The 26,366-nt window shown below is 49.3% G+C and overlaps 1 protein-coding gene across 1 annotated transcript; it reads left to right on the plus strand.

Annotated features, from left to right (window-relative positions):
- TMEM8B (transmembrane protein 8B) lies at positions 1–26,366 on the plus strand. Its single transcript, XM_021691114.2, is given in 15 exon segments — positions 1–104; positions 141–544; positions 5,049–5,238; positions 5,587–5,794; positions 11,814–11,947; positions 12,279–12,547; positions 13,158–13,483; positions 16,448–16,541; positions 16,728–16,851; positions 16,936–17,078; positions 17,313–17,491; positions 25,323–25,469; positions 25,603–25,719; positions 25,970–26,269; positions 26,271–26,366. Coding segments are annotated over 15 exon segments (2,775 nt in total). The 3' UTR covers positions 26,307–26,366.

Genomic DNA, 26,366 nt, shown 5'->3' on the forward strand with positions numbered 1-26,366 from the left:
ATGGCCCAGCCCTGGTCCCGGCCCCTCGTCCTATCCTCACCCAGCCCTTGGCCCCCAGCCCCGCCCTCGCCCCGCTTCTCAAATCGGCCCCTGCCCCGGCCTGGGTCCCAGCGAATGCCCAGATCCGAGTCCCAACCCAGGCCCCCCCTCCAGTCCCAGTCCCAGTCCCTGTGCCTGTCCTGGCCCCCAACCCCTCCTCTGCCCTTGTTCCACCTCCTGTCACAAATCCCAGCCGAAACCCTGTCCCAACCCCATTCCCAGTGTTTGCTTAAACCCGGTGCCCAAACCCTGCCCTTGCCCCAGTCCCCATTACAGCCCCTCCTTCAATCCCATTCCCTGCCCTTGTTCAAGCCCCAGTGCCCAGCACAGCCCAATCCATTATCTCAGCCTTTGCCCTCATCTCTGTGTTTACCCAAGTCTCTCCCACTATCCACCCCCCTCTCTCATACCCTGCCCCTCTCCCAGCCTCGACTCAGGTCTGGGCTCCAGCTGCCGCCAGCCTTATTGCTGCTGTTGCTGTTCTCGGTCCTTGGCCCGGGGGCTGGTGAGTGCAGAAGCAGGAAGCACTGAGGCAGGGAGGGGTGGACTGGAGGGATTCAGGAGAGGTGGGTCCTGGGCAACTAGATCACTGGGGAAGAAGTCCGGAGAAACAGGGAGGAGAGAGGTCTTACACAACTGAGAGAAATTGGGAGGGTCAGAAGAGAGGAAACTGAGGGCTTGAGGCTCAGCAGGTGCCTAATAATCCCCAGGACAGAGACTCCAAGGTTTTCTTTCCTGGTGGCCATCCTGACCCCGCTTTGACTCTTGCTTTTCCAAGGAAGGAAACTTGGAACTTCTTCTGCAAGGGAAGTTTGATGGGGGAGACATAATCCTATATCAGAGAGCCTCTAGTCCAGTGTGGGAAGTTCTAGCCTAAACTTTGAGATATTGGGCATGCATTAAAACAGGGTTAAGAAAACAGTTTTGAGAACAATGTAGCAAACAGTTGGACATGGGTTAGTTTTCTTCTTGTAATGAGTCTTGTTCCAGATAAGTTTGTTTTGCTTAGGAATAATTCCTGACACTTTTAGAGCAGTCTTGAAATATAGAGGGCCATTTTATAGATGGGGAAACTGAGGCTCAGTTGGGGGGCAGTTTTCCCAAGGTCATACAGCTTGTAAATGGCAGTACTGGGGCTAAAAAAAGTTTCCTAGTTCCTGTTTTATACTAGTTTTTTTTTTTTTTTTCACTGCAACATATGCCTAATAGGAAAATAGACCCAGTTGAGAGAAGACTCAAAGCACAACCTATCCTCTCCCATGTCTGCCCACAGTGGGGCTTCCACATTTGCCAGTTGTCAGCCTAGGACCACCATCCAGGGAGGAAGTGATTCGGAGAGGGGGAGGTCCAACTTCTTTTTTTTTTTTAAGATTTTATTTATTTATTTGAGAGAGAGAATGAGAGACAGAGGGCACGAGAGGGAAGAGGGTCAGAGGGAGAAGCAGACCCCCTGCTGAGCAGGGAGCCCGATGCGGGACTCGATCCTGGGACTCCAGGATCGTGACCTGAGCCGAAGGCAGTCGCTTAACCAACTGAGCCACCCAGGCGCCCGAGGTGCAACTTCTTAATGGGTGGAATGTGGGAGCAGGCGGGGTTCCTGGCTGTAGGAGATATGCCATGAAGTTGGCCCCATCTTAAGGAGATGACTGTGGTCTTCACAGCCTCAGCCCCCAGTCCCCTCTGGCACTCTAGATAAGATGGAGATATACCTAAGGGAGTCTTTGGCAATAATAACAGAGCAGCTGGGGTGGGAGTTGGGTTTCAGTGAGCTTTGGGGGCCTAGTTCAGTGTATAAACTTGAGGAGATCGGTACATGCCAAAGGTCATGCCACTGCAGAGGTGTCCAAGCTCTATATGTATGTTCACTGGCATCTGGGTACCTATGTGTTTGTGTACCTGAGGGGTCTGGGGGAATGCTTGTCATGTGCAGTGCGTATACATGCTTATGTGTTAGTATGTTCTGTGGCATGCATGGGAGCCCCTGCGTGTCCTCTGAGTGCCTATGTGATTACGTGAGGGGGAGAGTACATGTTGTGGCCACACATGTTCCTCTTCAGCAATTCTTGCTCCTCCTATAGACAGATCACCGAAGTGTCACCTTCCAAATGGATTTCTTAGTTGGAGGCAGTGTTTGCTGCCTCCCACAACATATAGGATAATCCATGTGCCCCTAGCCTGACTCTTTGAAGGAAGGAGCTATAGAGGGGCTCAGTGTTGATGAATGCTGCTGGCAAATTAGGCAATAGCCTAATTTGGTAATAGCCAGGTAATAGCCAGGCCAGTTTTTCAGTTTAGGTGAGGGAGAATCTACTGTTGAGCCCAATTCGTAGCATCCATCCCTGCCACCATGGCTTCTTTGTTCACGAGCCCATTGAGCAAGCCTGGGCTGGCTAGGGGAGGAGGGTGGCTGACAGCCACAGAACTGTAGGAAGCTGAAAGATGTGGATTAAAAGATGATTGTCCAGAAGCAGGTTCAGGTGCTTTGGGGAGAATTGTAATGAAGTTGGAAAAGAGCTCTGAATAGGCTCTACTAAGGGCTGCCCTTGGTGTTGTTAATAATCCCTGCCTTGGTGGCTGTGGCCTGGCCCACAGGGGTGCTCTGTGACCTGGTGGTGGTGACAGGTTTCACTTGAGAAGAGGCTGGCAGTGTCACAGGACCATCAGAGCATATCAGAGCGCATAGCGTAGTCTTAATGAATGCTTATTGTTGGCTTTAGTCTCATTTCAGGAATGGAAGGTACCTCCTGGGTCTCCTGGTCTACCCCAATCCTTGGGTCTTTTCCTTGGGCTCAGCTGACTATAGTTGCATAGCCCAGGGGTGCCTTGCCATCCCAGGAAGCCGCCTTTTGTTCCACCTAGTGCTATCACTAGCAGGGCCAGCCTCTGCCTGTATGTGTATTTGCGTGTGTGCGTGTGCGTGTGCGTGTGTGTTTCAGACGGTGGTGGAAAATCACCCTAGCTTCATGTGGAAGTATGGAGCATCCAGGACGGGTTCCTCTGGGCTTGACTAGGGCTTTACTCATGCTTCCTCTGGGACACAGCTCTGTAGGCCGTTGTGAAATGCCAAACCAAAGCTTGGAGTGAATGGGGCTGTAGACACTTTCTCAAGCATCTGCCCTTAGAACTTCTAGGCTCCTCCCACCATGTCAGTTGCTGCTCACTCCCTTTCCCACCAGCCCATTCTGTGACCTCTGTAGCCCCTGGCCACTTTTCGGGTGGCTTAACCAGTTTCCCAGTTCTCCAGGCCATGCCATGTTCCTTTGAATCACAAGGGTTTTTTGTACTTGTACTTTTGTACTTTGTACTTATCCATTTTTTTCCAAAAGTCATTAGCTGCTTTTCACCACCAATTCTCGGAGGGTCTGCACTGGGGGACTGGCCAACATTTCTTCCTCACAATAGCAGTGGCCCATCCGATGACCTGGTACCAGCTTTGGGGAGGAGAAGCTCTCCCCTAACCCCAGTAGAGGGTGCTCCAGAGCTCCACTTTCTTGTAAACAATAGCAGCCAGGCTATTCAGCTCTTGGCTTTCTGCCTCCATTATCAGTGCTCAGCTCGCAAAGGTGGCAGGTTTTCCTTGCTGACTGTTGAGGCTCATCAGTCATGTGGTCTGAACTGGACTGACTAGTCCTTGGGTCTAGCCATGGCTTTGAAGATGAGCATAGGCCAGTCTAGGGCCCGTGGCCTCTACATACTTAGGGCAGCTCCCTGCAGGGTGACCTTGAAGTTCAGTGGTGCCTTCCTTACCTGTGTTCCCTCCTTCAGCAGGCTCCCTTTCCCAGATGCCTCTTTCTCTCTTATTTCAAATACCTCATCTTGAGTTATAGCTCCCATTTCTGGAAGGGAGATTGTCAGACTAGGTAAGCCCTGTGTGTATTTCCTGTTTGGCTGAAAGCGCCCCTCCACGGTCTTCCCTCTACCCCCTGCTCTGTCCTGAAGCTGCTGGAGTTCCCAGCCTTCTCATCTGTCCTGGGGGCATCCTTCTGTGCTTCTCTAGGGCTGATCTTAGGTCTCCAGAGCAGTCAGATTCTCCAGAACTTTGCCTGCCATAGGGGACACTCTTCTATGCAGCTGAGCTACTGGGTTATTTTCACTGTCACGGCAGTCCTAGTGCCCATGCATTTGCCTGGAGAGCTGCTGACACCAGACTTTTTTGCTCACCTTGGCTCTGCTCTGAACAACCATGATCAGGTACTTGTATCTTGGCGCTTCAGTTAGAGATAACCAGTGCCCCCAACCCCAAGTGTGAATATTTCCAAGTGGTTTGATATTCTCCTGAGTCGCCAGCTGACTGCCTCACCGGGCCTCCCTCTGGGGAAACGCCCTCTGATTGCTCATTCTGAATCCTACAGGGCCTGATGACTCCCCTCCTCTCCTGGGAGTCCTCATGGTGGCCTACCAGCTCCTGTTCTTGCCTCTGCCACCCAGGCAGGCCCCTTGCATCCTCACCACACTTTCCCCTTCCCCCTCCTGCCCTGAGCCAGTATACAGACAGCTTTTGTGAAGCTTCTGAGGGTTTTTACTGCTCCTGGAACCACAGGGGAACAGAAAGGGGAAGAAAATAAACAAGGAAGTTACACATTCAGTGCTGACTCCCAAGCTCCACAGGTGGAGTTCTAGCCTGCTCAGTGGCCAAAGAGCCCATGTCCCCCACCCCCCACCCCAGCACACGCCATTCACACCTCTGTTTTGTTAAGCTTGCTAAGAAGAGAACAATGACTCCTCAGTGAGGGACAGCTGTGGGGGCATATAAAGGGTCCTGGTTTGGGATGTAGATAGATCTAAGTTTGAATCCTCAGTTGGTCTAGGTTTAAGCCTCAGTTTCCTTATCTGTAAAAACAGGTCATTTTTCCCAAGGTCATTATAAGGAGTAAAGCAGATGGCTAGGGCAGCATGAGCCCCAGCTCTTGGCTCAGAGGAGAATATTTGTTGAGTTGGTGCTATTCCTGTTGCTTAACGAACGTGCCCTGTGTCCTACCCTGCTCCTTTCTCTCTTGCCTGCTCCCCAGGAGGCCTCTTCCTGACTGACTACTCCACCTGCTCACCCCGCAAGCTGAGTCCCTTCCGCTCCTTTGCCAGCACCGAGCTCTTCCACTTCCATGTTCCTGAGGACACATTCCTGGCTGTTTGGAACCTCATCATCTTCAAGGAGCAGGGGGGAACCTTTGGGGACCACTGCCCAGACCAAAGTGTGACTGTGTGAGTGTCCGAGTTAACATCCTGACCCCCACCTCCAACTCCAGAGCACTTTCCAAACTAAAGTGTGACTGTATGAGTATCTAAACTGACCCAACCCCTCACCTATGTCCAGATTGAAGTATGACTAAGTGAGGGACCTCTGGCTCCTGACTCCTGTTTGACTGTGTGAGAGCCTGAGCTGACTTACTCTTTATGCCCTGACTCCTGACCTGGAACCACTTTGTTGTATGTATCAGTATAGGGAATTCACTTGTGTTATTGGTGATGAGTGACAGTTCTTTCTTTTCCCCATTTCCCATCTCCCACCCCATTGCCTGTTGTCTTCCTCTCCTCATTCTGGTCCCCCAGGTATTTCCGGTCCGGGGCACCCCCTGTCATCAATCCCCTGCACACACACTTCCCAGGGGACACGGCTGTGCCTGGGGTTTTCTCACTGACCCTCAGCTGGACACTGCCCAACCGCACCTCAGGCATCTTTAACGTCAGCAGCCCCTTACCTGGGGACTGGTTCTTGGCTGCCCACCTTCCCCAGGCCCATGGCCACATCTCTGTCAAGGTGGGTTGATGCTGCCCAGGGTAGGAGGGGCCAAAGCTGCTTCTCCATGCCTGCAGAATCCCCCTCAGGCTACCTGGCATACCAGCCTTGTTCCAGGGTGGGCAACAGCATAAGGGTGGCGAGGGTGGGGTGTAGCTAGAGGCCGGCAGGTGGGCCAGAGGTCATGATCTGTAGGAGGCAATTTGGGAGCCTTAGGAGGACATAGTGGGTGCAGGTAGCTGAAGGGAAAGTGCAGAGTCTGGAATCGGTCAGAGGCCCTGGCACTGTGGAGTAGTGTCCCTGTTAGAAGGTGTGAGGGTTATTCAAGGTGATCAGAAGCCAGCCACGGACTGGTCATATGCTGCTGCACAAACCCAAGACTGGTCTTGTTCTACATCTTGATTGGTGATAGCCCTGCAGACTCTCATAGGCTCCAGCCCAGTTGTTGGTCCATCTGGGAGAAAACATTCCTCTTCTATCATAATTTCAGCTCCCTACACCCTCTGGAAGACCATAGGAGAACACTTGGGGGCAGGGAAGCCCTTTCCTGTTAAAAGGAGGCCTTGGGCAGCTGGTGTCCATCCCAACTGTTGCTTCCTTTTCTCCAAATGTCAGCTCTGATTTCATAGAACAGAGGTTTTTAAAGTCTGAAGTGTAGGTTCAAAGATCAGTATGCTTCTCCATTCTGATTTGGAGGGGAAAGAAATGCCACAGGTACAGGCCAGATATCCTCCTTGTAGTGAGAGGATCTATAGGTTTCTTACTCTTGTCCATTGGCAGGAAGGGAGGGTATGATAAGCTGGCCCTTGGCAGAGTGGGATGGCCCCATGTGTGGGGCCAGTGGTAAGGGTGAAGGACTGCGCGTAAGCAGAGCAAGGATTTAGAGAACAGGATGCTGAGGAACACGAAAGCTAGTGGGACTTGGCCATTGCGAAATTTCCAGTTGGGAAGATTTGACTCAGCTGTATCTCTCCAGGCTGAGTTCCTTGAGGGCAGTGGCTCTTTGTCCACGCCAGACTCACCTCTCCTCCTCCTGCTATAGCGCAGTGCTCAGAGAAGATGTTATGATGCTTTTGAATGAGTTGAGAATTGTACAGGGACAGGTGCACTGGTCTGCTGTTGTCAGCGATGGGAACTATGGCTGAGAAAGCAATTTGAGGCCTCAGTGATAGGCCTCTCTTTCCTGAGAGGGTTGTACCAGAGAATTTCCTGTCAAGGCCTGGGAGCCCTGTGGATGACAGCATGTTGGGAACTCACCTGGAAATGGCTCTGGGTTCTAGGTAGATCTTGACTCTCATCAGAACTAGGGGTTGGTTATTCTATTCCAAGGAATGCCTTAGGTCTTTGGCCAAATCCCAAAGAGCACATTCCTGATTGTAACTTCGATCCTTGATTCTCTTTGTGAGAACTGACAGGGAAAATCTTTCTGAAGCCCTGCTCTAGTTATCCAGAAACCTTTCTGGATGAGTAGGAGGAACTGGGGGCCTGGTGAGGAGAGGTCAGAACCCGCCTTGACGTAGCCATTTGCATCTAGATACAGCAAGTGGGGTCTGGGGACTCGGAACTGCAAGCTGGAGGGCTGGCTGGCAGAACTCCTGAGGTATGGCAATATCAGAGACAAGGGGACACTGTTACACCTTGCCCATGAATGACAGCAGTCCTGAATACCACGAGAGATGTAGATCTTTAGTTAAGGCGTCTTCTAGAGGCTTGGGGGTGAGGGACGGGCAAGAAATCATCCTTGTGGTTTCTCTAAGAATTTGATTATCTTTTGGAATCTTATATGGGCCTCTAAGGATTCTTGTTCTCTGGTTAATTCCCTAGACTCCAGCCTGTGAATTAATTGTCCAGAGCATTCCTCCAGGGCTCCATCTTCTTGACTTACTTTCTCCTCATACTGCTGTCCTGACTTCCTGTGAGGCTTGGCCTCAGGTGGGGACTGAAGAGTTCCAACCATAAGAAGGCAGCACTGTTTCTACGGCCCTCCTCAGCTTTGGGGATGAGCTCAGACCTCCCTTTAGACCTTAGTCCTTGGGCACCTGCTTTGTCCCAGACCTTGGGTGTGAGGGACACAGATGAATAAGATGTATATTATTGAGATACAGGAGATGTTTTAAGAGGACAAAGGAGAGATGGCTAACTCAGTCTGGTAATATGGTAGAGGTGGTTTTAGGAAACAGGAAGGGAGGCCTGATGTTGAAAAAGCAAGGGAAGCCATTCCACGTGGTGGGAGTAGCATGGGCTAAGGCGCAGAGGGGAGAACTGAAGCGGTTCAGTGTGGAGTGCTTGTTGGACTGGGTAAGGGAGCTGGGCGGGTGAGCAGAGGCCAGATCACGAAGGACCTAGAAGTTTGAACTTTATCCTGAGAGTGATTGGGACCTTTAAGAGGTTGTAGAAGGGCAGTGACTTACCTGGTCCATGCCGTTCTCCTGCGCTCTGGTCGCACACGTCTGCAAGCTCCTGTGTCTGTGCCACTGGCTACTGTATTCCTAGCACCTGGCACAGAGCCTGGCACACAGCGGCGGCATGGCCAATTTTCATTGTTCTTCTGCTATCTTCTCAAATTCATAGGGTCCCAAACTGATCTCACTTCTCCTTTCCTTTTCCCCTTTTCCCTGTCAACCTCTTCTGTCTTGACCCATGCCCTCCATTGCCTTGCCCTCCCTGTCTTGGAGCATGTGTTCATTCTGTGGTGCCCAGTCTGCCCTGAGAGACTGACCTTTGGATTATAGGTAACATCTGGTACCACCTGGCTCATTAGGGGAAAGTTTTCCAAATTTCTGGAGCAGAGTTCTCCTCAAATGCTTCCTCTTTCCAGCTCCAAGATTTGAAAGTAAATGAAAGCAGGTAAAGTAATGAAAACAAGGATAAGGAAAGCAAAGAAGCAGATGGTAGGGAAGAAAGGATCCGACTGAATCCATCAACCAGACCAAGTATAGCTCTGTATCTCAACTTGAAGAGATTAAAATCTGCTAACAGTGCTCATTCTGCTCTTCCTCCTCCTTCTAAATTATTATATTTGTGTCTCGAATAGGTAATATATGCACGTGGTACAACATTCGAAAGGTACAAAAGGCATACAGTGAAAAGTAAGTCTTCCTCTTCCCTTCACTCCTTCCAGTCCCTACTTCCTCTCTCCAGAGTTAAGTAGTAACTAGCTATTAACGAGTTCCTTCTATTACTCTTTCCTTCTTAAAACACTTTCTCCTTGTGGCCTTTATGACTTTATAGAACTGTCCTGATTTTCCTCCTACCCACCACTCCTTCTCTGTCTCCTTTCTTGGTGTCTCCTCTGCTTGGTGCATTTTGTGGGGCCCCAATGTTTGGTCCTGAGATGGTTCCTTTTATTCCTTTTTATTTCTCCATTCTCTTGCTAGGTGTCTCCAGTTTTAAATACCACCTATAAGTTATGTTTTCCAAGTGTATTCCATGAGTCCTAATTTCTTTAAATCTCAGACTTTATATTTAACGGCTTGGTATCTCTGATTGGATGTCCAAGAAATGTCTCAAACTTAGCATGTACAAATCAAAGCAGAGCCCAAAGTGAAAATCTCATTGATTCTCATTTTACTGCTCCCAGCCCAAGCCTCTTCTCTCTAGTCTTCTTCTCAGTCAGTGGCACTGCCATTCTCCATTTGCTCAAGCCCCCAATTTAGGTGTCATACTTGATTCTTCTTTTCCCTTTATTTCTCTATAGCTAGTCCGTAAAGAAAATGTCTTGTTGATTCTACTTCTAAAGTATGCTCTGAATGCATCTGCTTCTCTCTTTCCATTCTGAGCAAACCTTCCCTGAGCTTTCTCCAGGGCCACTGCACTAGCCTCCCAGTCATCTCTCTGCTTGCACTCTTGCCCCCTGCAGGCTGTCCGGCACTCTTCTGTGTTGATTGGTGCTGACTGACTGTGGGCCAGGGGCTGTCCTGGGTATTGGGATATTCCTACAGGGAAGGGCAAGCGTCTTTGGGCATCTTAGTCCATAAGCCCTATCCAGAGTCTGGCACTGGCCACCCTGCTGAGGCCTTCCACAGGAAACTCAGCCTTGCTGAGGACAGTCTGGGGTTCAGTCAAAGGCCTTCCTCCCTAGCTCCTTTCAGACTAGTTCCCACTCTCCTTCTCACTTTGGCCCTCCTGGTTTCTCAAGTGTCCTTGCTTTGACCCCATTCCTTACATGACTGCTGATGTTGGCTCAGTTTGGACTCTCTCACTTGGCTTATGCCTTGGCAGCTCCTGAAGACCTGGCTTCTGGTGCCCTTTCTCTGGCCCTATCAAGGGTGAAGGCTGCTGCATCTCTGCACCTTCCCTGCTCTCCACTGATTGAATGCTTCCCTCCGCAGTAAGGGATGTGCGCATTATACAGTTTAAGGAAGGAGCACATTTTAACCATTGAGGTCATGTCCATTGATCCTTCAGTTAAGCCAACAACAAGAAAGATGTAGAGCAAAGTGTTTCTTCCCCCTGGATTGTCCATCCAGCAAGGAAATGGGCCACCTCCTGCGTGTGAGCCCCCACCCTTGGGGCTCGCTTACTGCAAGGTTATTGTGGTGGTGACTGCTCCCGTAGGAAGTGGGGTTGATGAGATGACTTGTGGTAGTACTTCTGGTCCTTAGGGTTTGACACCAAAAATGAAGGACATCTGCTTTGGGTATCAGAGATGGAGGTCTTCGAGCAACTAGGTAGGTTGAAGAGCTCTCTGAAAGGACCCTCTTTTTGTCACCCACTCTTTAACTGAACAGATATTTTCTTAGTGCCTAGTATTTGCCAGGTAGTGTGCTGGGCATTGGGGATGCAGTGGTGCAAAAGGCACAGAAGAATTCCAGGCAGAGGGTAGTGAGGTCTTTGGCCTGGCCTCATCAAGGCCTCCCTGCTTTCAGCCTTGGGGAGCTTTGCTGGAAGTCAGTGCCTTGGCTGGCTCGTTCCACGGTATGGAACCCAGAGGGATGTCAGAGCCTGGAACTTCTGTCAGAATGAGGTTTAGAGGTTTGTCTCGGTCAGAATAACCACATAAGTAAACAGTGGCCTTCAGTTTCTTGGGCCAGCATAAGGCCATTTGTCCAGAAGAACTGAGAAGCCTCATCAGGAGCCCTGTCCTCCTCTGACCTGCTGGGATCAGAGGGCTTAGGTAGCTGCAGATGCTGCAGAGGAGGGGCCAGAAGGGACTGTGCCCACAGAGGAGTGAGGAGGCTGTGCGTGCCAGGGCGGTGCCAACTCAGTCGACAAGGGTCAGGGATCTCACCCAGAAGAGCAGCTTAGATGTGGCTGTCGTGTCCAGTAATGGAAGAAACCCAGCTTGATTCAGAAGGAGCAGATGTATCTGTGGGTCCCCTGAGGCAGAGCAGTGGGAGGGGAGACAGAAAACAGGCTCTGGCTTCATAAACATCAGAGCTGCCCACAGCTGTGTTGATTCGTTTATTCATTCATTTATTCAGCCGACGTTCATCTGTGAGGCATGATTAGGCTTCATGTCTTGGGGAGCAAAAATAAAATAAGACAAGGTTCCTGTTTTCAAGTTGCCTACAGTCTGGAGATTGCCTAGAAGGTAGAGTGGCCCTTCCCCGGGGGGTGTTAATGCAGAGGCTGGACAAACACTTGGGAGGGCCGAGTAGGGAATAAAGGAAATGGAAGATTCAGATTAGGAAGGCTGGGTTGGTTTGGACTAGAGGCCTCAGGGAGCTTTCTAACCCCAAAAGAGAGCCAGTGTTCTAAGTTCTTGAGGGCGCGGAGGGGAAATGGGGTGTTTTGAAATTACCTCGAGGGGCTGTCTGGGAGTGTCCAGGAGGAGGGGTTAGAGTGGAGGAGGTGCAGGCCTGATTGTCTGGGGGGCGTGGCTTTGAGTCCCCAGACGTCAGCCAGCGCGGAGGATCGGAGTAGATCCTATGCACCTAGAAAGACAGAAGTGGAGACCAGGCAGGAGGGACCCGGAGCTTAGAGAGACCTCAGTCCTAGCCCTGGGAGCTTTGTCCCCCACCCTTCGGCAGATTCTGTTCGCCTTGCTTTAGTAGCACCCTTGCTGTCTCTCCTCCCACCACTCCTGCTTTTGTCTCAGGGTCTCCAGGATGAGTGTCAGTACCTCCTTCAACCACAGCTGATTGTCCGGCGTTTGCTGGACGTTGCTGTGCTGGTGCCTGGCCGTCCCTCAGAGCAAACCCTCTCGGCCCACAATCGCTCAGCCCTGTACAAGTAAGTCGAATACTCCCCCAAACCTGACCCTTTCCCTCTTCCTTCCTTGGCTTCAAACAGGGAACAGGGTTCTTTTGGCTTCTCAGCCCGTCTACCTGTTCCTACTTTTCCACTGGCCAACCTGGGCTACGGGGCCACCCAGAGCCCCCAGGGGGGGTTGGACCCCTGCCTCCCTCTCTCCCGGCACAGAGGGGAGGAAGCAAAAAGGCCTCCTGTTCTCCTGTTTCCCCTGTCCCTCCATGCCGCCTTCTTCCTGAGTGTTTGCCTCAGTCTGGTGTCCCTCTCAGCCTCTCGCCTGTCCTTTCTTACCCCCAACCTCCCCTCTGCCCAGGGTCTTTGTGCCCAGCTTTACTTACAGGGTTTCAGCACAGCTGGCGTGTGTGGGGAGCCGCGGGGCATCAGCCTGCCCCCTGACGTTGCGCCTGCGCCCCAAGGCCCCACCCCTGCACAACTCAAGCTCTTTGTCCTGTGGAGGTGCCTCGGTGTGCCAGCTGGAGCTGGCACTGCCCCCCTGGGGGCACTGGGTCTACGTGCGTGTGGAGATCCCATCCCGGGGTCCTGGCAGGACCATCCGCTTCCAGCTCTGTGTGCGGTTGCAAGGTCAGAAGCCCCACATCTGCCTTGGCCACTCAGCCTGTGCCGACATCTGTGGCTGGGAAGAGGCAGCCATGGTGGTTGTGTTCAACTGACCCTCTGCCGTGGCCCTAGAATCTCCCTAACCCCCCAGGCTCCTTCACACTCCCAAAAGCCCTTCCACTTGAAGCTTCGATTCATTGGAAGGCCTTTAGATAATTTTTTGCATTTGACAGGGGCTAACTAAGGGACCTCATTACTGTCCTTGATTTAATCTCGTTCAGTTTCCTGGGCTTAGGCAGGGGCATCTAAAACCTCTGGGACACTGTCCTTGCCAAAGCCCGTGCAAATCAGTGAGAGAGCCCATCATCTGTTTCTACAGTGTCTTCACTGTCCTTGGGGAGGGAGAGATGACCTTGATTCCCTCCACATGACATTCCGTTGGTTGTGACCACTAGGAACCCCCTGGGCCCTATCTTGTGACCCTGGATGCCCCATACTTCCAAAGGACATTTGATTCTAGTTCTCATCCCTCCCTACTCTTTGCTAATTCCTGTCTGGCTCAGCTCTGGTTTGTGGTGGGGCTGCAGGGCTTGTGAGGGCAGCAGTCCCCAGCACGGATTCCCTCTGCCCACAGAGTGCCCACAGCCCAGCCTGTCCCGTGTCCTCGTCCCTGGAGCTGCCATGAACATGCCCCAGTCACTGGGCAACCAGCCACTGCCCCCAGAGCCGCCATCCCTGGGGGCTTCTGCGGAGGGGCCTGGGGCCACATCCCCACCAGAGCACTGCTGGCCAGTGCGCCCGACACTGCGCAATGAGCTGGACACCTTCTCTGTCCACTTCTACATCTTCTTTGGCCCCAGCGTGGCCCTGCCCCCTGAGCGCCCCGCAGTGTTTGCCCTGAGGCTGCTGCCAGTGCTGGACAGCGGAGGCGTTCTCAGCCTGGAGCTCCAGCTCAATGTGGTACTCTTGGTGGAAAACGGGGAGGCGGGGGGGGGGGGGGTTGCCCTGGAGGGGAGCTTGAAGGAGAAGATGTCAGGGTTGCTTTGGGCCCACTTTACGATTAGGGACAATGTCTCAGCCCAAGTCTGATCAGTAAACATACAGACATTCCCCTGAGTGTTGACTCTACTACAGATAGGGCTGGGTCGGCCAGGGCGACTCACAGTGGGCTAAGTTATCCCAGTTTTATAGGCTAACCTTCTACTTCCCAAGGGCTGCTATGGCAGGTGTTCACTTTTCTTGCATATCTTCTGTGATGGGGAGTTCACCACCTCTTGAGGCCATGCGGTCCATATTTAGACAGCTCTGATTGCTAAAGGAAGTCGTGACATTCCATGAAAATCTGCCTCCAGGATTTCTACCCACCAATCTTTGTTTTGCCCCAGAAGCTATATCCAGTAAATCTATCCTTGTCCTTTTTTTTCTTTTCTTTTTTTAAATTAATAGACTTGATTTTTTCAGAGCAGTTTTAAGCTTACAGAAAAATTGGGCAGAAAGTACAGGGAGTTCCCATATCCCCCCTCTTTCCCTGCACAGTTTCCCCTATTATTTTACATCTTCTGTGCGGTACAGTTGTTACATTCCTATCCTGTTAAGTAGTCCTTCAGATGCCCCTCATCTCCCCAAAGCTGAACAACCTCAGCATCTTAGACCTCTCCCCATCCTCTGCTGTCTCCTCTGGTCCTAGTGTCTCTGAGATAAGTGATCCAAGGGGGTCTGACCAGCGTGGCAGGTGGTGTTTGTGCAGCCTGAGGTCAGGTTCCCTCTTTGAGCTGCCACATCACACTGGGGGATCACCTGGGGTTGTGGTGAACTAAGATTTCGGAGTCTTTTCCTTTTTTCTTTTTCTTTTTTTCAAACCAGTTGTGTACATTTACTTTTTTATAAGAGTAATAGGATCACATGTAAAAACTTTGGAAAATTGAAGAAGACCTAAAACTGTGTGTCTTCTCAGTCCTTTTTCACATTAACTTCCATGTTTATCTACTCGTCACTAAGGGACGCACACATTTTTGTGCCCTGAGCTGGTTCATGTGAACTCCTGCCAATTCCCACCTCGTATTTTTGCAGTGAACTTTTTAACTTCAGTGAAAGAATTCATGTCCATCTTTGAGGCATTGCCTAGTACTAGTTTGGGTCTTGGGTCTTCCCTGCTTTATGTAATTCACACTTGAAAAGCCAGCCTTCTGTACCTCTTAGTTATTATTTTCAGCACTAAATAAGACTGGGCTTAGGGCAGAGCCCTGTGTCAGGCCATTAGTGACTGTCTTAAATTGACATTGATCCAATAATTTATGTACTATTCCCCAGCTCTAGGGAGCAGGCACCATTTCCCTACCAGCCAACCTGAGACCTGGTCTGTGGCTAGATGTGGTCTTTTGTAGGACATGGCTCAGAACTTTTTAGTCCTCCTGCTGGTCAGGACAGATCAGATTCTTAAGCCCAAAGACATTCCTTATTTTCATATTTAAATTCTCTGTGACTCTTATTGCCTTTGGGCCGTGACAGTGAAGTCTTGATTTGACCTTGAAACTATAGAGCCTGTTTCAGAGACCAGTAAGACCCATACTTGTTCTTCCTCAGTATCTTGAGAGTAGAGGCCCAACCTCCCTGCAACCTCTCACCCTGTCCCTTTGTGCATTCATCTGCATATATTACACCCATCTGCATGCCATGACACTTGTTACACACCTCAAACAGCCTATTATATTTATTCTGAAAGATATATTGGCTCATCTACTCTGATTTTTCCCTCCGAGTATTTTGATTTTTCCCCTTGGAATCAAGAACTGAACATTTGGATCAGAGAACTGCATACCTAGAGGACATTTCCCCCCCTTTGGCTTCCAACTAGAATGACTTTTATGGTATAATACTTTGGTATATTACCCTGGCTTGCATTGAGGGAAGTTATAAACAAGTTGTATGAAATTCACTCTTGTGGTTGAGGACAGGATGCATGACAGAACACAGTGCTTCTTTGATGAGAATTTTCCTGAGAACCACCGGTTTGGATGCTGTGCTTCTCTTGAGACTCTAATTAAATTTTATCTTATGGACTCGTAAGATAAAATCTGGTAACTCATTATGTTTCCTTTTTTTGCTTTGGTTGCTTGGAAGTTAGCATCAAATATATGGCTCACATCTAAGGACAGACTTTATTTTTTTATCTTGATTTTTAAATTTCCCTCATGCATTTATTTTATCCTATTATATGCATTTAATAAGCTACCTCAAATCCTTTTTGAATGAGGTGAGCTTATGGCATTCTGTTACTTTTATTCTTGTAGACACTCCTTACATTTACTCCTGTGGATATCTGGTTTCTTTAAATCCCAGACAGGTTGATACACTAACCCCCCAGGTGTTCTATTACCGCTGTTCAGTACCTAGGATCATTTTACCTGGGGAAGAGTACATTTCTTTACACTCCTCCTGCCTTCAGACCCAAGTGAAGATGATTGAAAACCTTACAGTTTCCTTTGTTCACAACTAGTTTCTACATCCAGCAACAGCCCCCCTCTCACTCCCCCCTCAGTAAGCTAGATGGGACTGAAACAGGGTGTTCTCTCTTGTCTGGACAGAGTTTAAACAATTCTGCTCAATGACAATGTTCAGAACTGGGCCTTGCCTTCTCATCAGTCTTTGAAAGATCTCTGCTGTGGAGGATCTGGTGTTCTCCAGTTTTTCTGTTCTAAGAACAGGGGTGAGAGAGGGAGAAAAGAGAGAGAAGGACAGAGAAAGAAAGAGGGAGAAAGAGAAAGGCAGGTTTTGGTGTGGAGAGAACCTGCAGGAATGGGATGTCCAGTGAGCTCCTGGAGGGGTTTCTGGAGAGGTGTTAACAGGTGTAGGAGTCTGGGGGCGGTGGGGTGGTGGTAGGGTCTGGAGGGTGTGACCTCTTCGTTTTCATACCTGCCCTCGCAGAGCTCCCTGCTCCAGGAGAATGTGACGGTGTTTGGATGCCTGACTCACGAGGTGCCCTTGAGCCTGGGGGATGCAGCGGTGACCTGTTCTAAAGGTGGGGGTGAGGAATGGGGGAAGCAGAGGAGGCTTTAACTCTGGGGCTGGGGCCAGTGGGGGATGGTATGGAGGAAGGATGGGCTAGGGAAATGTGGTCAGGTGGGTGAAGGTTCTTTAGGTCTTGACCCCACACTGACTCCTCCTCCCTCTCGCTGATACCCCCTCTTCTCCCTTCTCCCCTAAGAGTCCCTGGCTGGCTTCCTCCTGTCCGTCAGTGCCACTTCCAGAGTGGCCAGGCTGCGAATCCCTTTCCCACAGACTGGGACCTGGTTCCTGACCCTGCGCTCCCTGTGCGGGGTGGGGCCTCGGTGAGCGGGGCGGGGCCGGGCGGGGCCGGGCTGGGGAAGGAGCGGCTTGGGACTCCGCTGACGGCCCGGTGTGTGTGCGCGCAGGTACGTGCGGTGCCGGAACGCGACGGCCGAGGTGCGGCTGCGCACTTTCCTCTCCCCCTGCGTGGACGACTGCGGGCCCTACGGCCAGTGCAAGCTGCTGCGCACGCACAACTACCTGTACGCGGCTTGCGAGTGCAAGGCCGGTGAGCGGGCTGGGCTGGTGAGGGAGCCGTGGGCGGGCTTCCTGGGTTGGAGGGGCGGCCTGGACGGGCGGAGGCACCTTGAATTGAGGATGGGTTTGGAGAGAATGGGAGGGCGGAGACCACCCTTCCCTGGCAATGTCTGGGGCCTGGCGAGAGGCCGCCAGCAGGAGTGACGAACCTGTGGCTGCCTTGGGCCCTCTTCCACCTTCCACCTTGTGCCCTCCCCACTCGCAGGGTGGAGGGGCTGGGGCTGCACCGACAGTGCCGATGCGCTCACCTATGGATTCCAGCTGCTGTCTACGCTACTGCTCTGCCTGAGCAACCTCATGTTTTTGCCACCCGTGGTCCTGGCCATTCGGAGCCGATATGTGCTGGAAGCTGCTGTCTACACCTTCACCATGTTCTTCTCCACGGTATGCGATGCATCTGTGTCTTCACCGAGTCCTTATGGTGATGGGTGAGGGTCTGCATTTCCACCGTGTTTTCCACGGGTTTGGGGATGTCTGCGCCTTCATTACATGAGGATGTCTCCCTCCTCACAATGTTTTCTACAGCAGGGTCACGGCACGCCTAGAATATGGTAATTTTTGTAAGGCACATCAGGCTAAATGAACAGGGCTGTTTGTAACTTAAGAGAACCAACAGCCGCTTGAAACAGTGTGTGGTCTCCGGCTGTCTCACACACTGAGGGCCACGGGGACCTTTACCTCAATATACTGGCTGTCCTACAGTATGGAATGGTGTCTACAACTTTCCCTTTTCTCCTCCTTATGGTGACAAGAGATCTGTACTTTCTCCCGTGTCTCTATATGGAGTCTCCACTTTCATCTCTCATGATGTGAGGGCTAGCTATACTGTGCCCATGTTCTTCATTGTACTGGGCATTTCTGTATCTTTAGCTTCTTCTTTCTTACGGTATGAAAAGGTGTCTCCCCATTCAGTCACCATGGCCTCCTTGATTTCTTATGGGGACTTTTGGAAGACAGAGAGGATCTCTGTAACTGGGTAATTTATAGAACATTCTGGCTCTTGGGATCCTAAGACATTTTATGGACTCAACTATGTCCTGAGACAACATGGGAAGTGACAGTGTGATATAAAATTCCAGCTCAAAGGAATATATTTTAATGAAGCTTAATATAGTTTTAAATTCTTCCCTTCCCATTACAGAATGTCCACAGTCCCTTCTCTGTATTTTCCCACTCCTCCATAATCAGAAAAGTTCATATTAACCAGCAAGCTTCATAAATAGTATAAGGAAAAGGTAGAGGAGTGAGTCTGCTAATGTGACTTAACCCCCGTGTAGAGTCTCCCCTTGAGATGCTGCATCTAGGGATCTTTTCAGCTCATCTCTGGGCTCTTGGCATCTCATGACATACAGTGCCTGCCTTATGAGCCCTGCAAAAATCTTAGATGGACTCAGACTTTCTTCATGTCTTGGCAACAAGAATATCACAAAAACCAATATGTGCTTCCCTTTTGTTCAGCATTAATGGATCAGACATATGTCCAAATTACCAAAATCCTACTTATCATTTAGCAGAAAGTGGAGGGGGGTGAATGCTCTGAAACTGAGGGGCATGTTGTCAGGTCCTCCAGGATGTTCATGCACAGGTGAGGAAGAGGAGGCTAGAACCATGCTGTGTAGAGAGACCTTCTCTTTAGCTGGGTGAGAAGAGCACACTCTAATTTTGCTTGGCTGCCCCCTTTTTTGGACCTGCTTTGACAGTGCTTCATTCTATTTTTATAGCAGACACTGTTTCTCTCTCTCTCTCTCTCCTTTTTTTTTTTTTTTTAACTGCCAGATGCCCTTTATACTGTGGCTCACCAAATCCTCTAGCAACAGCTGCTCCACCAGCCTACTCTTGGCTGCATGCAGATCTAATAGGAGTCACAATCAGTAACAGTACCTAAGTGTATCAGGAGCCTGGAACATGTGGGGAGAGTATGTTCGTTCTCCTGCACTTTGCACAAGCATCCTGGATGTTGGCTCTAGAGTGTTCAGTACCAGATGACTCCTTATATTCTGGATACAACGGCAAACCGTCCTTGAAAGAAAAGACCTTTTTCCCAGTTGGAACACCAGAGGAGCGGGCTACAGTGGCTGACGTCACATACAGAGCTTCCACTTTCTTAACGAGGATAATAAGCAGAGCGCCTGGCTGGCTTAGTCAGTAGAGCATGCGACTCTTAATCTTGGGCTTGTGAGTTCAAGCCCCATGTTGGGTGTGGAGCTAACTTTTTTTTTTTTTTTTAAAGATTTTATTTCTTTATTTGAGAGAGAGAATGAGATAGAGAGCATGAGAGGGGGGAGGGTCAGAGAGAGAGAGGCAGACTCCCTGCTGAGCAGGGAGCCCGACGTGGGACTCGATCCCAGAACTCCAGGATCATGACCTGAGCTGAAGGCAGTCGCTTAACCAACTGAGCCACCCAGGCGCCCGGGTGTGGAGCTAACTTAAGAAAAAGAATAGGATAATCAAAAGATCAAGGAAAAGATGCTGGCTCTGCGGTATTGCCTGAAGTCTTGCTCTAACTCCTCTTCTTTTTCCACATGGGCCAAAATGTAGAACTACGGGTCATCCAGTTTTCCTGGGCAGGTTCCCCATTGCTCTTCCTTTCTGATTCTTTACTTAGTTTAGACTTACTTCATTCCTCAACAGTCTCCATTTAAGGACCCACTGGTCATACTGCAGGTAACAGTACCAGGGCGTAGATGACAGTCTTCTTCCCTGTCTTCAAAGCCAGGACAGTCTACAGCTGGAGTGGTGCATCGATTCCTATCCAGGGCATGGGAGCAGGCAGTAGGTTTGTTCTTCAAGAGTTTAGAGTGTAAATATGTAAAATATTTAAAATGCAAAATATGTTGCATAATATGTAAAATATGTTAAAAACAGGTCACAAATCCAGCACTTGATTTTGTGTATAGCGAGACCAGTTCAGATCATGGAAACAGCAAAATAACATCTAGTGTGTCAGACACTGCAAATTGAGTCCTCACAATACCCCTAGAGCAATAGATAGGCACTTATATCATCATCATCATCATCATCATCATCATCATCATCATCATCATCCCTTTTTGCAGATGAGGGCAGTTTAAGTACTTTGAGGTGTAACGTGAGTGGTAGAACCAGAATTCTCGTGCAGCCTGACTCTAGGTTCCTTACATGTAATCACTAAGCTATATTGTCTCCCCTACCAGAGCAGAGAGGATGCGTTGGTAAATTTCCAACCTGACCTCAGTTTCTCAGAGGTCCTGGAGTCTGTAGAGAAACTTATGACCTCAGTTTAATAGTTCTCACATTCTTCTTTAAAAATAGTTCTCAAATTATTAAAAGATAAGAAGAGCCAATCAAAAGATCAAAAAATATAACCAAATGCAGGAAGTCATCAAGGGAAATCTATCAAACATTGCAGTTTTACAGCTCTAACCCATACAGTTCAAGCCGTGAATCCTTCCCAGTGCTAGTCGAAGCCTCATAATCCGTTCCCACGAGCTGACGTCCTGGGGCCCCGCGGGGCCTTTCTCACTGATTGCTGACATCCTGGCTACAAGCACACCTTGCAAGTAATTCTTAGTGGCCCCTGGCAATATCCCATGACTGTTTCCAAGAGGAAATGGAGGCAGATAATAAGGAAATAGCCATAAATTCCATTATATCCTGAGTGCAAATATTCCAGCCACTGCGTGGATTGAATGTATTTGCATTTCTAGTTTTACATTCTGTAGTGCCTGGATACTCCATTTTGAAGCATTAGATGAACTATATAGTTATGTTATAAAAATATGAAATCTCACAGAAAACAATTTAGGTTAATTTTAAAAAAATTACCTCATAAATGTCCAAAGCTGAGGGAGGTGTCAAATTAGATTAAAATTATATTAACAGAAGCCAGTTTGTAGTCTAAATTTGTTTTTTTAAATTTCCCAATCTTTGTGTTATTTCTATCACTTCTTTTTATTTCTGTTGACAAAATGTAAAAATCAGCCCATAATTTTCAGTGGATCGATAATGTTGCAAGTTTCTGTCTTTGCTTCTGCATGGAGGAAAGTTTATTAGTGTAGGGATGTTCTCTCATGAGCATACATGGCATAAAGTATGAGATGACTAAAGCTTACTTTAGCTTTGGTAAGCTTACTCTTCTATATATTTGGCACACACTGTGCACCAAACATATAGGAGAGTATTACAGACTTACAGAGTAGAGTCTCCCAGGTGACACCATAACTGAGCCTTCAGTAGGCCATTCCGGTGTTTCCTTCCGCTGGTTGCTCCTAGGTGTTGGGCAGTGTGTTTACACCAGTGAATTCTATGGTGGTGAGTGATTTGCTTTACTTTGTTTACTGTCAGTTGTATCTCCTGGTTAAAGGTGGTAATGAGTGGGGTGCCGTGGCAATGGAGAGTGGATTCTGCTCCATGAATAATAAAGCAGGAGGAAGCACTGCAGGTAGAAGGGACAAATATATACCCAGAATATATGATGACAAGATGCTGTCTTCTCCAGGTTGAGAAATTTCAGTGAAGTCAGCTGACACAGGTTGTTGGTTGGTTTCCCTAGTGGATTGAGCCCCATGAAGGAGTCAGTGGTGGACTTCACCAGTGATGTTTTTAGACATTCAGCAACAACCATAGCCACATCAGGATTGGTGAAAGGTCCATCATCTTGTTCACCTCACACTGCAATTTTTTTTTTTTTTAAAGATTTTATTTATTTATTTGAGAGAGAGAATGAGAGACAGAGAGCATGAGAGGGAGGAGGGTCAGAGGGAGAAGCAGACTCCCTGCCGAGCAGGGAGCCCGATGCGGGACTCGATCCCGGGACTCCAGGATCATGACCTGAGCCGAAGGCAGTCGCTTAACCAACTGAGCCACCCAGGCGCCCTCACACTGCAATTTTAACTTAACTCTACTCCTGTAGGTTTTCTACAACCTTAAAAATCTCTCTGACCTTTTAGTATGCTTAGACAATAATCAGTCATAGAATACTAGTGCAGTGATTTCTCCCCAAACCTCTCTATTCCAGGGACAATCTCTCCATTATCCCCTGCTCTTTTTTCATTGCAGAGAAATTCCTAGGAGGACAATCAGCCTTCAATTAATTATTCCCTTATATGTGTCTTCGATATTAGGTGATTTAGCTTTGCTTTTTTTCTGATATAGATCTTCTCTTATCTGAGATTGAAGGATTTATTACAAGTCCCTCTTCCAGAAATGTTTGGACATTTCCTTTTATATACTTGAAAGTCAGGCAGATGGAGCAAGCTTGGTGAAGGCTGAAATGTAAAATTAATGTTTTAAAATAAAATCCAAGGGGCGCCTGGGTGGCTCAGTCATTAAGTGTCTGCCTTCGGCTCAGGTCATGATCCCAGGGTCCTGGGATCGAGCCCCACATCAGGCTCCCTGCTCGGCGGGAAGCCTGCTTCTCCCTCTCCCGCTCCCCCTGCTTGTGTTCCTGTTCTCGCTATCTCTCTCTCTGTCAAATAAATAAATAAAATCTTTAAACAAAATAAAATCCAAATCAGAAAATAGTAATGGGTAATTTAGTAGCTATAGTACTTATATCTGATTTTAGACGTAGAGGATAGTCAATATCCAATAGCTAAAATAGCAAAAGACCAAAATATTGATTTGCCTAGAAACTAAATTAACTCCATCAATTGATCAGCACATACAAGAGAAAGAAAGAATTGAAAAAAATCAATCTTTTAGGTGTGTTCAGATACTAATTCTAATGCAGATGTGAACTCCCATGAAAAGTCTCTCAGTTTCCCAGTAAGAGCTTACTTTCTCAATTTAATAATATGTAAGAGGGAGCCATGGTTGCTAAACTTGCAAGCCCTTTCAGAAGCTTGGAGTACTCAAAACCTGATCATTCCAAAGCAGTCTCTTCCTGAAGGGACAGCATCCTTTACCTCCAAAGTGAAGGGAAAGACAGAGGATAGGTACACAAGCTTAAGACTTTAAAATTTGAAGGACTCAAACCCAAGGTTTCCCAGTGCCAATTAATATCCCTAAGTTTTCTTTTTCTTTTTTTTTTCTTTTTCTAAACTCCTAGCTTCTCCCTGTTCTTACGTTATTCACCTTTTCCAAAGTTACAAATTTTGCAATTTGAATGACTGGATAAACTCTTCAACAGGTTCAAAAGAAACTTAGCAATTTCTTTCTCATCCTTTGTCTCTAGAGACTGAACTTTCGAGTCTGCTTTCCCACTCTGTTGTTGGCAGCTCGGCTCCTGGACTGGATTCTGCTAGTTTTCACAACAGACTTGCTTCAGTTTCCCACCTGCTTTTTTCTAAGGTGGATGCTGTTTGATTAAGGTTGGGGTGTCATGATTTGTGATTTGAGTTCAGGATAGAATGCTCCTTTTCCCTGAACTCATCTTCCTGACCTCACCTCTACCTTCTCATTCTCAACAGTAATACATCCAAACAGACCAGGTTCTCCCATTTCCATTCTTCCCCAAAGTTACAGAGACCCTTGCTGCCAGACGTGAATGACCTGTGATATTGCTCAGCTACCTCTTTCCTTCGCTGTGGGCTAGATCTCCCTGCCCTCCACCCACAGTTAAGGATACGCCTCTGGAGCACCGGGCTGCCTGTCTCACGGAGGTCTGTAAGGCCATCTCTCTTCTGGACTCAGAGCCCTTGTGACTTAGGGTTGCTTTTCAATAGAATGATGAAGAAATTGACCTGGGCTGAAAGTAGTACCTAAAGGCTCCCTTCAGTCAAGCATCAAGCCACTTCCAACGCCATGTTTGGGTGGTACAACACGTAGCCTTCCTGCCCCGGTTTCAGTTCAGTCTGATGAACTTCAGTCCAACCGTGGCAACTCCAGCAGCTTGTTCCTGCTATCAAGAGATGCCCTCAGCAGCCATGGCTCTCTAAGGACCAGGTGTAACACGCAGGGGACAGAGATAAAGCAGATTGAGTCACAGGATCTTAAGAAACTTTTTTGATCCTGTAAAATCTGCTGGTATGTCTCAAGGTCAGCTCCAATGAGTAGATTTTCACCAAGTTTATATAGGTCAAAAACCTTTTCTCTTCCATTATAGCATTTTAATTTTCTTTTTTTCATCACTATAACAGTCTGTTCTTCCTGACATGGAGCAGGGGCAATATCAGGTGATGGGGGGAGTGAGCATGCCACTGTGATGTTTGTTCTTGGTCTGGAGTTGTTTGTCCTCATAGGTCTTACCCAGTATCTTGTCTTGGGGTGGGCTCATAGGGATACATGATCCTGTCATCTTCACACCAAAGATAGTCTTAAAACCATACATGTTCTTAGCGTTTGCCATCAATAAAAAAATCACATAAATTCTACACAGCAGTTCAGAGAAAGGTGACAGCAAATGTTCTAAGGTAAAAAGAACTCAGGTCATTTTTGGGTAGCCCCTTTTACAAGTAAGGGAACACAGGATGCTCGAGGCCATGATAGCATTGTCCAGAGAGGCACAGGAGTTGGGACCACAGACCAAGGGGGGCTGACTGCAGACCTTGGTTCCTTAATTGGGGTGCCCACTATAGTCTCATCCAATCCCACCTGTGTCCCCTGTGCCTCCTTTGTAGCTCTTCTTTACCGTCTTTCCCACAGTGGAGGATAGGTGGGCATTCTCCCTTCCCTAGTTTCTTCTCCATGCTGTAAAGTGACATGCTCTTCTCCATGGCCCAGAGACTGCCTTTTTTCTTACTTCCCTCCCCCCCCACGCCTCCACCCATGACATTGGGTGGGAGGGGATGAAGAGGGCCAGTTAGTGTAAGGCCTGAAGATGAATCCTAACTTAGAGTCTGAGCTATCAGGGGAGACTGGGATATGCAGGGGAGGCTTAGGGTCTGGGTTGGCCAAAAGAGCAGCGTCTAGCCCCATAGCTTGGGCCAGGGATGGGGATTATAGGTGGGACCCATGGTGAGCATGAGAAGTAGGGGAAGATTGGCCTCAGTTTGATGGACCTGGAATCCCCGCTGGCCTGGTGCTCTCCGTAGTACATTCCATAAGCAGGAAAATCAGGAAGGTAAGGACAGGGTCAGGGCTGGCAGATACATAGGGCTTGTGAGGCAGACCAGGCTTCCCTACCACATTCTTCTCAGGAGCAAGGAGTCAGGCATGTCCCAGTTATGCTCATCCTGTGACCTCTGACCTCTGCTTTTCTGACAGCAGCACACCACCCTCGTGACCTCTTTCTCCTGTTTCATGGACCTGGACTGTTGACCCAAGTTCTCTCAATGCCTGTCATTTCTTCCTCCAGTTTTACCATGCCTGTGACCAGCCAGGCATTGTGGTTTTCTGCATCATGGACTACGATGTGCTGCAGTTCTGTGATTTCCTGGGCTCCTTAATGTCCGTGTGGGTCACTGTCATTGCCATGGCTCGTTTACAGCCTGTGGTCAAGCAGGTCAGTCCAGAGTGGGCCCTGGGGGACAACTGTAGGCAAAGTCTACTTGAAATTCACTCCCCACCTCTCCCTGGGGGCATTGCCAAGTGCTTCCCGCCCACCCGGCCCAGACCCTGGAGTCCTCTTTCTCCAGGTGCTGTATTTGCTGGGGGCTATGCTGCTGTCTATGGCTCTACAGCTTGACCGGCATGGACTCTGGAACCTGCTTGGACCCAGTCTCTTCGCCCTGGGGATCTTGGCCACAGCCTGGGTAAGGTTGGGAGGGCTTCGGGAGGGGGGCGTCCCAACAGGACTTGGGTGCAGGGCCCTAAGGATCTGGTCCCCAGTTTAAGATGGGCTTGGACCCTGTCATCATCACTGTGCTGTTCGTGGTGCCCACTCCAGACTTGGCAGGTGCCTTCAGGTCATGACCAGGGCTCCAGGGAAGCCTGAGAATAACCAGTTCTGGCTTGGGTTCCAAGACCTTGTATTCCTGAGTCCCACTTCTCTGCTTCCCCCAGACAGTACGCAGCGTCCGCCGCCGGCACTGCTACCCACCCACGTGGCGCCGCTGGCTTTTCTACCTGTGTCCTGGCAGCCTTATTGCAGGCAGTGCTGTCCTACTCTATGCTTTTGTGGAGACCCGAGACAACTACTTCTACATTCACAGCATTTGGCATATGCTCATCGCTGGCAGTGTGGGCTTCTTGCTGCCCCCACGTGCCAAGACTGACCACCGGGTCCCATCTGGAGCCCGGGCCCGGGGCTGCGGTTACCAGCTGTGCATCAATGAGCAGGAGGAGCTGGGCCTTGTGGGCCCAGGGGGGGGCCGCTGTCAGCAGCATCTGTTCCAGCTGAGAGGGGCTTTGGGCCTGGCCCTTGGGGAACATGAACCCTTCCTAGGGGCAGAGAGCCCTT

Source organism: Neomonachus schauinslandi, chromosome 13 (assembly GCF_002201575.2).
Source record: "Neomonachus schauinslandi chromosome 13, ASM220157v2, whole genome shotgun sequence".
NCBI lineage: Eukaryota > Metazoa > Chordata > Mammalia > Carnivora > Phocidae > Neomonachus > Neomonachus schauinslandi.